Here is a 13011-nt window from a genome sequence, read left to right as displayed (position 1 = left end):
TGTTTTTTCTACCCATTGTAGCAATTGCAATCAGCTGTGCGAGATGCAATATGATTTTTAATTGCATTTATACAGACATGCCATGGACTACCTGAATGAAGCTGATGGATCCTAGTTTCAGAACCCTTGTCTAAAGTATGCACAGAGCTGTTTTTGTGATCCAGTGGGCATAAGACTTAGTTATCTAAACTTATAGGAGAATACAAAAACAAAGTGTGCCTTACTGTTTAAGAGCATCCATTTGTTTGGCTTCCTAACGCCTGAATGAACAATAACATAGCTTGGAAGACTGCACTTTCATTTTTGTAAATGACAGCTGGGCCAGAAATAATCTTTGCTACACATCAACGACTATCAGTGCAACAGCTTAAAAAGTATATGCACACATCACTTCAGTTCTCTTAACACCCAAGTGTTCAACACTGCTTCCAATGTAGTTTCAAGGCAAAAAATAAAATTTAATAAGTGGTCATAAAAGGCACGCCATTATCAATATTCTTTTTAATATATGAAAGCATTAGTGCTTAAATTACTATTTTACCAACACAAAACCGTCAACCATTAGCATGGTTGTTTATACTTGCATTTAAAGCTAAATGATCGAATAAAGCTAACATTCCAAACCTTTGGGAACTATGATGCCAACCACGTGCTTGTGCAAAAATTCCCAAAGTATCAGAAATAAGAATTCTTTTGGACAGAAGAGTTTTAAACCTTGTACATGAACAGCAGATTTGCTTTGGTGTTCCCTGACCTGTCATGAAATAAACCAGGCTTACTACTCTGGTCTAACAAGTCTTTTTCACACTGTTCCATCACACTGCATCTCTTCTCCACAGATACTACTACTCTCCCACTCTCTGTCTAGCCATCCTCCCATCAAAGCAAACAAAATGTTCACTGTAACCCTACATTATTGCTCATTAGATCATAGATTAGTGGAGTGGAACCGCCTGGAGTTCCCAAATGATAGTGACTCTTAAAAAACCCCAAAAACCATCCATGCCAAATGAAGGAAAGAAAGACTGAGCATGGGGTCACCCAGATCAATGATCAAAAGAGACCAAAGGATGAGGAAAGTCCCCCCCCCTAAAATATTCTGTGTCATAAATCAGAATACAATCACACAACCTTCCCCTCTTTTTATTCATTTTGATATGCAACCATTTGAAGTTTTTTCACCCTTTCAAAATGTGGAAAGTCAATTTCCTTTTTTTAGCATTCTCAGTTTTCCATTTCTTTAAGGATTATTTATTATATCTGTCTATTGGCCTTTCTTCAGAAACCCAAGAACTGTGCCCATAGAATCTCAGTCCCTTTCAAGGTACTGGCTGAACTTGGATCTACTTACTGCCAGCCATGGAACTACACCATGGAACACTTTAATGCCATTTCTTGGACCCAAATAATAATGCATAATTATTTAGTAATTAACATTTAGGTTTCATTCATTTCTCCATTCCAAGATACAGCTTCTTAAGTGAGGAGTACTATTATGCCATTGTATCATAGCTTTCTGACTGGCAGCCAAGGTAATGAAGACCAGCCAGCATTTTGAAACAATGTATGATTTCCAGTAACTAATGTCAAACTTTTTCTTTAAAAAAATCAACTTTGTGGAGAAACATTTAAAGTGGCCTTATTTAACACCCATGCAAAGGAGGAAAAGCAATCTAACATTCTGGAAGCAACTTCAAAAGTAACCACGAGAAATGGAATTGACAGCCAGCTCTACATTTGAAATGCTTTTAATAATCTTTGATAGTAAGAGGTTGCCCAAAGAAAACAGTAAGCAAGTTGTGTTTTTCTACATACTTGGCAGAACAGCTAAACCACAAACTAATTCTTATGAACAATGGGGGCGAAGCTAATAGCAAACAGCATGCTATCTGACTGTCCTATAAAAGGTGTAGAAATATAGTCCAGAATCCATATTAGACAGACACATACTAGAGAAAACTATGCAGAACCACAGATTAATTTCCTGCATTTGTTGTCTCAGCACTTTCCACTGCAAAAGACACAAGCTTCTACAGTGGTACCTTGGTTCTCAAACTTCAATCTATTCCGGAAGTCCGTTCAGCTCCCGAAACCATTCAAAAACCAAGGTGTGGCTGCAGGAGCTTCCTGCACTCAAGCAAAAGCTGCATTGAATATCTGACTTCCGAAAAACATTCACAAACCAGAACACTTTGTTCCAGGTTTCTGGCATTAGGGAGCTGATTTGTTCCAACAACTAAGCCGTTCGAGAACCAAGGTACCACTGTATTAAAAATGAAAGCAACAGTTTTGTTTCTTTGGCAGTCAAATATGCTTCAGAACAAATCACAGAATGGTTCAGTTTCCATGTACAGTCTTTGTATTGTGTTACAGTGGTACCTCGGGTTAAGTACTTAATTCGTTCCGGAGGTCTGTACTTAACCTGAAACTGTTCTTAACCTGAAGCACCACTTTAGCTAATGGGGCCTCCTGCTGCTGCTGTGCCACCTGAGCACAATTTCTGTTCTCATCCTGAAGCAAAGTTCTTAACCTGAAGCACTATTTCTGGGTTAGCAGAGTCTGTTACCTGAAGCATATGTACCGTTCACCCACTAATAGGGAACCTGAAGCATATGTACCCTGAGGTACCACTGTATTATCCTTTAATACAAACACACACGTGTTCTTTGCAGATTTTCTACTACAGGCAACCCCCAATTTGCACAGGGGTTGCATTCATGACCCCCCATATGCGTTTGTGGAATGCGCATAAGCCTGCCCCATTACGCCCCCTGTTTGGCACTTTTCCAGGTCCAAAGTGTCCCATGCACAAAATGAACACACAAAAAATGGTTGCTACCTGTATTCTTGCATTGGAATCTCACATTTGTGTTCTTGAGTGAGAAAATTGTTGTTGTTGTTTTACTATATTCATTATATTTACTATATTCAGCAAAAAGGAGCGGTCAGGCTCTGTTTTCACCAAGACCAAAAAAAGGATGGCTATGGTGTACATTTAGTATTTCCCACAGTATTTCTCATTGCTCACACTGACTGGAGAATTAAGAGTACCAGAACATGCTTGCCAACTAAAACTGCTGAAATGGTTATCACTTTATTTCTTTTAATTGCTCTGTTAATAACTGCTGATGATTGAACGTCAAGAAGGTCACCTTAAATTCCCCACTTCCAATGCCTTGCTCTTGGGAACATAAAATGTATTCCAGTCTTCATGCAATGCAGCTTTGCAAAGCTAGTTTGGAACTTAGAGCTTTCTCCAGTATTTCAAAATATAGATATAGGACAGCGCTATACTGATTCAAATGGGTCTTCTTTAAGCAATGAATGTCTGGATCTAAGCTTGATATTTATGGGGAACTGGAAACCTGACAAATAACGTATTTGTATAGCACAGTCACAGGTACAGGGCTTGAAGCCAGATACCAGAGCAAAGCTTCCACTGCAGCCATTGTCCAGGCTACTAGTTAAGACTACAGAGTCGAAGGCGTGTTCTACCACATTTCTAACACCTTTCGGAAAATAATTAAATATTAAAGCTTAATAGTTAGCTAAAATCAGTTTTGCTTTGTCCCAAAATAGTATTCCAGATCTTATTCCCCTGAATAAAACTGTATTGCTATATTACATAACAGACTTCCAATAACGTGTTTGAACAAAACAGTTATGTCCTCAGATTCAATGACGACCAATGATAGAATACAGTTCTGGCAAAATAATCATTACAAGAACTTAATTATATTAATTACTCTGCTTCTAGCTGTATAAAGATTGTTTCTAGATTCTGGATAGCTGGTATGTCACGTTTCTCTGAGGGTGTATGCTTGTCTGCTGCTGAATCATTGTTCGCTGTAGAAATGAGAGGGGAGAATGATTTCCTATTCCTCTAACAAAGTGCCATTATACACTAGACAGACTACATTTCAGAACAAATAATGGAACAGACATTGCCCTTAGCATTATCTTTAATTCAAAAATTCAATACATCCCACTTGGCAGCAACATTTACAAATTATAGCATATTCTTTCTACAAGTTAAAAGCTAGTAGTAGATGCAACACCAGTATCTTTTTTACATTAGATTTAAATATAATATAGTAAACTCTTATTATGCTAGAACACACTATATAACCTAGCTGACCATGCTGGAAGAATGGCACAAATACATTGTTATTCATTACAAATGGTCAGTTAGGTTATGGCCAACGTACCCAGATAAGCAGCAGCAGTATATCACATACATTTCCAGTGTAAGTGGAATGCACTATATTTGTAAAGTTGCCAGGATGACAGCCTTAGGACAGGTCCTGGCCAGAACTCTTGCAATATTTCATTTCATTGCTGAACCTCAATGTTCCGTAACTAATTTCCACATATTTCCCATACATATGCACTTGATCCTTCTGGGACTGCAGTAACAGCTTTTTAAATCTTATTTCTTTTCTTCATAAATGCTGGATTTGCATGATCACATCAATACCTCTTGAATTCGTGTACACCCTGATGAATCCCATGTCACGGGGGCCCTTCAGATAGAATGGCTGTAGCCAAAATATAGGCATGCAAAACAACTTGTTTCAGCAAAAGCTAAACCTGCTTAACAGAAAAAGCTGGTTGGTTTTTAAAATGCCCTCTGAACAGGACGAAGGGTGAGGAAATGGCCTGCAAGAAGAACTGCCACAGCTGCATTCAGGTATCAATGGATCGCAGAATGCAGTGCTGAACATGCCATCTTCTCACCACGAGTGGCTTCTCCAGGGTGGCAGAGCCACCCATGGTCTACAAGAATAGCCGAGGTAATATTTCTGGGTTAGCAGAATCTGTAACCTGAAGCGTGTGTAACCTGAAGCGTATGTAACCCGAGGTACCACTGAATAAGAAAAGGCATTCATGGAGAGTTCTGGCACCTCTCCTTAAAAAATAGCACTGGGGATAACCTAACCCCTTTCACCTTTTGACTTTTATAAATAATTGTAAAAAAATTATTATCTCCCCTCACCCATTGCTGAAATATTTAACCTTCAATTAATTTTGGGCAATAGTGTAATGTTCTATTGGAAATAAAAATTGGAAATCCCTGGAAAAGATATAGCCTTCTTGATAAATAATGCATTTTAATTACTGCCGTTTCCCCCTTAAATTGATCGTTTTTGCCAACTTTTTATTGTTTTTAAGTTTGCTTTATAAGGGATATAAAATTAGCTTGCTAAGGTATATTTAACTGTTTGGGTATAATGACATTTAAATACCAAAATTGTTTTGAACCAATTGGTAATTGCAGCATACCAGGAAGGGAAGGGGGCAAGGCATTTTAAGTACTGAACTACGAGGTAGTCAACTAACAGAAGATTCTAAATGTCTTATGAAACCAGCCCACACATCCCATTATGTCCTTAGGCCCTATGTTTGGAAAAATACAGACCCACTTTCCTCTTGGCCCCTCACTATCCAGTTCCATGTCTTCATCACCATTTCCACAGGTCAGGGCTTTCCAGGTCACTGCCTATTCTTTGAGGCAATCTAACAGTCTGCTACTTGACTTCTTGTAACTCTTGGGTGGGTGCCAACTGGACCCGTTGAATTGTAAGTTTTTATTTTGTCTAATAAGCATAGAACTTCATCTATTGTCACCACTATCTGCCTCAGTTCCTAAGACTTCCCTTCTACAAAGGTTAGTTCAGGCACTGGGATCCGCTCTAAATCTTCCAAGGGTCCCAACCACCTCCCTAGATGGCTTCCTGCTATTGATAAATTTAAATAACTTCTTCTTGTTCATCTTAATGTTTATAGCAATGTGTTCATCAAATTCTTTTTCAACATCCCTTACTGTCTGTTTCCACATTTTTCTTGCCAAAGTTTGTGGGTTTTATGGTTCTCTACATTTGGACAAGTCTTATTGCCTCTATAAGCTACTCTGACTCTGAACCACACTAGCAACCAGTGGTTTAGAGCAGAGGTAGCCTTCCAGATCTGCACCAGGCAGCATAATCAATGGTAAGGGAAGATGGGAATTACATGTAGTCCAATAATTTCTGGAGAGCCACAGGTTTCCCATCCCTGGTTTAGAACCTTGAACTCATCCAGCATATGACAGACAAAATCTGGCAGCTACTTTGTGTTAGAACTGTTATTTTTTCCTGAAGTGAAAGCTTCATTAAATGTTGTGCTGTGTAAGTACAGATAACCTCTTAAAACCAACAGTTTCAGAAGCACCCCGCCCAAAATTCGTATTATATTCAATTGTCTGTAATAGTAGTCCAACAATTTGTTTAAAACAGAAGGTTGCTGATTTCCAGGAGCCTCACGTGGCACAGTAAGCTGATCCATCAAGACATCAAGGGTGTAGCATTTGGGTGTAGTCAGGGCTGCATAAGGAACATGAATGAAGGGAATTGCTAAGTAGTTTATCTTGGCCTAGGAAATTCAAAGTCTTGCCACTGGGCTTAAGACTCCTGTTGAGTTAGGATGATGATACCAGGGTTGTAACTGACTTCCTATTCTGATACTCTTCACTACATAGTTGTCTGGGATGGAGGAAAGGCATGGTGCTTCACATTTATTTACACCAAAATGCAACTAAGAGTTTGACTAAAACAGACTTAGTTTGCATTATTATCACATGAAAATCCTCAAATATGTGCAAAAGGTAATGCATGGGTAACAAAGAAGACAAATGGTTAACAAATGTGTGTGTCAAACTCTAGCAAATCATATCATCAGGTCCAACAACCAACAAGCTTCTGTAGGCAAAAAACAAAAACCCATCACAAAACCCACGAGAGAACACCTAGATAAAAATCAAACTCCACAGAATGGACAAGCTTGCCACACACACAAAACTGTGAGTCGACAAGGAAAAAAAGTCTGAACAGGCAATTAAAAAGAGGGGAAGCACAAGGCCCAGATGGGTTTTCAATGGAGTACATTTTCAATGGGTATCTATAAGAGCTTCCTAGACAGCATTATAGAACCATTCAGACAAAGGTTCCTGGACGCCATTCAAAACAAAGGCAGCATTATAGTAATTAGCAGAAAATGGAATGCTTAATTAACTGGGAAAGAGCCTACACTTTGCTCATCATACAGCCCCATCAACTGATCTATTTGGATGCCAAGAAAATAGGTAAGGCTTGCCGCTAAGACTGGAAAGATTTTCTCTTTTTCCCCAAATTAATAAACCAAAGCCAAACTGATTTGACCCAAGAGGCTGCTGCTTCTCAGTCACCCTTAAGAAGCACTGGGGTTTCTCAATCTATTTAAAAAACAGCTTGTTCAATAACGTATCAGGATTGAGAGCCAGAACTTAATGTACTGAAGAGAAGATACAACATACACTGATGAACAGAAGGGTTTTGTGTAAATAAAGGCTTTCTTGATTATTAAAATGGCTTTAGGCTGCTCCCATCTGGGTTCTAACAACAGAGTGGAGACATCCACATATGAAAACCCACACTGGGACAAATGGGGACAGAACACATTCTTTTTTCTTTTTTCAATTTTTTTTTTTTCCTTAAAGATTTCCCTCGCTTACTGAAGCACGTGCATTGTCTCTTTCTTCAGGTTGTGTTTTCTACAGATCATTTGGATTTGTTGTGAGACATTGGTGCTATATACAGTATACGGTTGGGAAGAAAAGAGTGGGGACGGGAGAGAGGAGTGGGGTGGTATAGCTTATGTTCTTTTACTTAGTGTATGTGTGGGGCTTTTGTGTCAGTGTCACTTGGGTAGATTCTCTTTCTATTTACTTCTTATGTTTCTTTGTTGGTGAGAGAGGTTGGGGTGGCCTAGGGTGTGGTTGATTGTCTTTGGTTGGCTGCAGTGGGATTTGTTTGTGCGTGTGGGGTGCGAGTTGTTGGGTCAAGTTAGCCATATTGAATCATATGCTGTGGGTGGGTTCATGTTGTTGTCTTGTTGGGCTGTGTATGTGATAAAGAGGAGCCATACTGGAGTGAAGGCGTCCTCTTCTCTTTCTCCCCATGTCAGTTTCAGTCTATTGGTTAGCTTTTCTAGTAAGGCTGTTTCCCATACTACTTGATACCAGTGTTCCATGTTTATTCCTGACAGGTCCCTCCAGTGTCTGGCTATGATGTTTCTGGCTGCTGAGAGTAGGTGGGTTATGATATCTTTATGGTGTGAGTGAGCATTGTTATCTTGGAAGATGTTCAATAGGGCCAGCTCTGGATGTTTTAGAGGAAAGGGTATGCTGGTGTGGGAGTGTTTTCGATTATGTCTCTCTCCAAGTGTACCTCTTGTTTTGACTCATCTTCTAGAATGTATGGGATTATGTGGCACACTTGGTTGGCAATGTAGTATAGTTGGGTGTTGGGGATTCCCCATCCTCCTTCTGAGGTGAGGAGGTGCAGGTGTTTGGGGCTTATTCGTGGCTTTTTGTATGAGAAGATAAACAAGTGTAGTTTTTTCTGCCACTTGCGGCATTGGGTTGGTAGAATCCAGATTGGAAGGGTTTGAAATAAGTAGGTTAATTTTGGAAGGTTGATCATTTTGATCATGGCTATTTTAGCTGAGAGAGTGAAGTTAGGATTACTCCATTTCTTCAGGTCTTTGTGAATTTGTCACCATAGGGTTTCTAATCGTGGTGGTATAGTTTGTTGAGGTTTCTGGTTATTTGTACCCTAGGTATCTACTGGATACGGCAGAGTTTTATCTTTGTGATGCTGGTGAATTCTTTTTGGAAGGCGAGTGTTGAAGCACATAGCCTCAAATTGTGCAAAGTTTACTTGTAGGCCCAAGGGACAGAGCATATTCGGAAGCATATCTCTGAAGTCCTGTTTCTAATATTAACCTCTGAAGGAGGGACTTCTCAATGCAGGAAGTTCATCATGTTCCAGAGATTTTGAACATGCAGATCATTCTGGATAAGCAAGGAAATTCCAGCTTAGGATATTACATTACAACTACAGGTAACAAACAGTGAGCAAGTCATGCTTCTTTAAATCCCTACTTCCTCAGTGTCTAAACTGGCTTACTGAATATTAAATATGACCCCTAAAGGAGTTTTTCTCTGTGATTTGCCTCCTGTATAAATCATGTGTTTAGAAGCAGCAGCACATTTCTTAACATTAACTTAATTTGTTAAGATGATCAAATAAGAAAGCATAATGTTCAATGTTAAAACAGGAAGTCATCAATGTAAATATACTATCAAAAGAACTGGAATTCTATATCATCTTGGCAGCATGCAAACCAATAGAAAAAAGCCACAATATTACACTGGGCATTTGGTACCACCCACTCTGGAATATACTTATAATTTAAAAAATCACACCTAATTTGAAATTTTGACAGGGACTAGAACCTCCAGAGACTTTTTTAATGTTTTTGCATTTCTTTATGACATAAGCAGCTGACCATCATTTTCAAGACAACTCTTTTCACAAGCCTGGCAAAATTGGAACTATACTTGATGATTCGATAAAGTTGACAGTCTTTACATAGACTTTGTTATTCTAACTCATATGCAACTACTTGTTCTACATGCCTATTTTATAGCTTTGTTTTTCATCTTTTAATTTATGTCTGTAGTTATGATTGTTATATATGTTTTATATATATTATAAAATGAAATAATAATAATAAACTTTACCCCCCCAAAAAGGAAGCCATAGAATAGAGAAGCTATAAAAATCCTCAAGTTTTTAACATACTTTAAGGGTATGGATACATGTACATTGCTTTTCACATAAGCAAGTAATATTACCAAAAATTATGGATCTGATTCCTTGGTTTGCAAATTAAGTTACATGTGTTTTTCTTCTTAATGGGTTGGATAAATAATCTGTACAATGCTATTTTTAAAAATGCCATATATAAAGAAAAATATTTGCTTAAAAAGCTTCAAATTTGGAAAACGTACAGTATACCTCCCACAAGTCAATACCACTAACAGCTGTTGCAGAATCTTCTTGGCTCTTGCATAGTTTTAGGCAAAAGGGTTTTGGAACTACTAATCAGCAGTCATACAACATTTCAGATTGAAAAATGCTCTGTGGTCTTCAAGATTGCCCTTCAAGGTACCACTGTCACTATTATCACCATATTAAAGATAGGTAACCATATCTGAGAAACAGGCCACCCAATGCATATATAGTAAAGAGAGGAAATAATGTTGACCTTTAAATTCCTAAACAGCCTACGACCTGGATACTTTAAGAACTGCTTCATCAATAGGAATCTACCTAAATAATGAAATCAGCATTGCATGCCAAGGATCCCATTCACGTGCATGCAAAGGTATGGGCTTCTGAATTCACATATCCCCATCAACAGTTGCACTCTCCTAGCTTCAACACCACCACCACCACACATCAGAAATGTCAAAAAGAAAGACCACGTATTTTGACAAGACAGCACTAAATCCCTCTTTCAATAAATGCATAATTTAATGAGCATCGTTTTGCATTAAGCACAGAAGATTGATTTTTCTACTGCTAGAAACTAATGAACACCTAGGCTTCATTTGTCTCTTTAACTAGAAGTGTAACTCTTGTTTGAGTTAGGCTTTTGTCTTTCTTCTTCTGTGAAAGGATTAAGTCTACAGCGAGTCAACTCTTTTAAAAAGCTAATCTGAGATCTAAGAAGGTGCCTTACATTGAGTTAGACCATTAGTCCATCGAACTGGCAGTATCTCTCCAGGGATTCAGACAAGTGTCTTTTCCAGCCCTACATGGAGATGTAAGAGAATTAACTCCGGGCTTTCTGCATGCAAAGCATATGCTCTTCCACTGAGCTATGACACCGACACATGTACTTTTGCGAACTTTTCATATTAGTGAAGGATACAAAAAAGAAAGAAAGAAAGAAATGGGGGAAGTACAAACACTAACAGGTTTATTGTTGCAGATTAACTTCTCGTGGACTACAGTACCACTTCATCAGTTGCATGAAGCTACACATACGATAGAGCAGGTTTAATCTATGATAGTTTGTTCCGGTTTTGGAAATTTCAATTGGCCCAGAATTTGAGAGCTAGGTTAATGTTTGGTGTTAGCTGCAGGAAGTGCATAAAACAAGTATTATGTGAGCCTTCCTGCTTGCTCATTTGTTTCCAGGCTAAATTCAAGGTTCTAGAGCTCACCTTTAAAGCCCTTAAACAGGTCTAACTCCAGGGTACTTGAGAGAGCTGGTTCACTTATGTTCCTTCCATTGCAATTTGGGAACGAACACCTGTTGAAAATCCTACCATTTATCAGGCTGGTGGCCACGATCAAACGTTCAGTGTAGACCCAAATTATGGAACCATAATTACAAATGCACAGTTTTGCCCATTCCTCACAGTAACCATATTATAGACAAGATTAACCCTCACCCTCCTGGAGTTGGAAATCTGTGCTAAATTTTTAAAATATTAGGAGCAGGAACTGCAACTTAACCGCTAACCATTAGCATGAGAGTAAACATGAAAAGCTTTTATACAGAAGTGTGTATATTGCTGGGAGCTTCACGCATTGGAGGACAGAGAGTGCTAAGGCTGTTCAAAAAATGAAAACAAGATTAAACTAACAGCAAAAAAAAAATTCCCAGATTAAAAAACAAACAAATAAACAATGCAGGCAGGCACTTTCAATAGCTTTTGGTGAAGTCAGTTAAAAGCATCATTTTCCCCTTAAGCAAGATGCGTTGAAAGAAGAATTCATCAAACCCTTACAGGTCCTGCACATCACACAAAAGGTCCATGTGCAGAGTGTGTGTCTGTGCACTCTCTCTCTCTCTCTCTCTCTCTCTCTCTCTCTCACACACACACACACACACACACACACTTCCCATCACAGCAAATAACTAGGAGCATCTAAGACCTTGCTGTGTTAAACATACCTCTTGTACTGAACGAGCTGCTGGCTTGTCCTGATGATTGGCCAATATTAAAAATGGCAAAGTGCATAACTGTGGATGCTGAAGCGCAGAGTGCAGTTCATTTCTAGCAATTTCTAAATCATCTTCTGAAGAGGCACTGTCTAATACAAATATTACTCCTTGGGATCCTTGGTAGTAACGACACCAGTACTTCCTAATATTGTCAGCTCCTTTAATGATAATTAAAAACAAAACAAAAACAGAAATGTTGTCAGACCAAAAAGAACAATAAGATTAAGTACTCATTTAAATAATCAACTAATTTATGCTGTGAACCGCCCTGAGATCTTCAGATAAAGGGTGGTATGCAAATTTAATAATTATTAACTAATTCCACAGCTTGTATATAAAAATAAGCGAAGTCAATCTCTGCTCCTACTCATGTTCATATTTTAACCTTTCACACTCTCAGTACAGTGTTATCAACTTAATGTGACATATTTTGGTCTTTAAAACATGGCCAATCTTCTCTGTTCCTAATACCAATATGGCTACTGCTTTCTGGCATTACTTTTGACATTTTAAGTGTTACCTGTTTTGCGAATTTTTTAAAAGTTGGATAAAAATATGTAAATAATAAAAATTCTTTACTTTCATCACAATACCTTCATCTCTCTGTAGTACACTCATCCTAATACCTCTCTGCTCTATTTAATGGCTTCACTTCCCAATTTACAAATATTATTGGTTTTTAAACACTTTTAACTCTCTTTTGGACTGGTCCCTGCCTTCCTTACCAGACACTCCACTACTATTCTCATAATTCCTGCCAGAGGTCTTCACAGATCCAATGCCACCTACCACTTAAGAATTTTTTCCCCCAAATGGCATTTAACCCTTTGTACAGCTCCTTTAAAGGCTACTTATTCTGCAGAGCCAATTTTTATACGGACTGGAAGAACTTCAGCTGATCTAGAGAGAATAGAACTTGCAAATCATCATCATCATCCAATAGCAGTTTATCAACCCTAGGACTAAAAAGGGTAAGTGAATTTGCCTTTTGTTTTTCCATTCATTTTTACTTTCCCCTGAAACATCTCCAGCTGTCTGTTACTCAGATAATGAACTGACAGGACAATTTGTCTGTTCCAACTCAGAAATTTTGCCCTTATGCAACTGCTAAGCACCATATTGGGCACTAAC

At 38.4% G+C, this 13011-nt stretch overlaps 1 protein-coding gene across 8 annotated transcripts in view; it reads right to left on the bottom strand.

The window, feature by feature from the left end:
* Positions 1–13011, bottom strand: part of ARL15 (ARF like GTPase 15) — a 182177-nt gene that overhangs the window by 72021 nt on the left and 97145 nt on the right. For 7 of the 8 annotated variants that reach the window (XM_081213203.1, XM_081213206.1, XM_081213204.1 and 4 more), the window contains one exon: positions 11830–12038. In XM_081213203.1, the coding sequence (XP_081069329.1) occupies positions 11830–12038 (209 nt within the window). Of the gene's footprint in view, positions 1–10605; positions 10678–11829; positions 12039–13011 lie in introns of all 8 variants that reach the window. The other variant, XM_081213201.1, reaches the window with a different exon arrangement.

This window comes from Podarcis bocagei, assembly GCF_964188305.1.
Source record: "Podarcis bocagei genome assembly, chromosome: 11".
In the NCBI taxonomy this organism is placed as follows: domain Eukaryota; kingdom Metazoa; phylum Chordata; class Lepidosauria; order Squamata; family Lacertidae; genus Podarcis; species Podarcis bocagei.
Note: the sequence above shows the minus strand (reverse complement) of the source record. Positions and strands in the feature narration are given on the sequence as shown.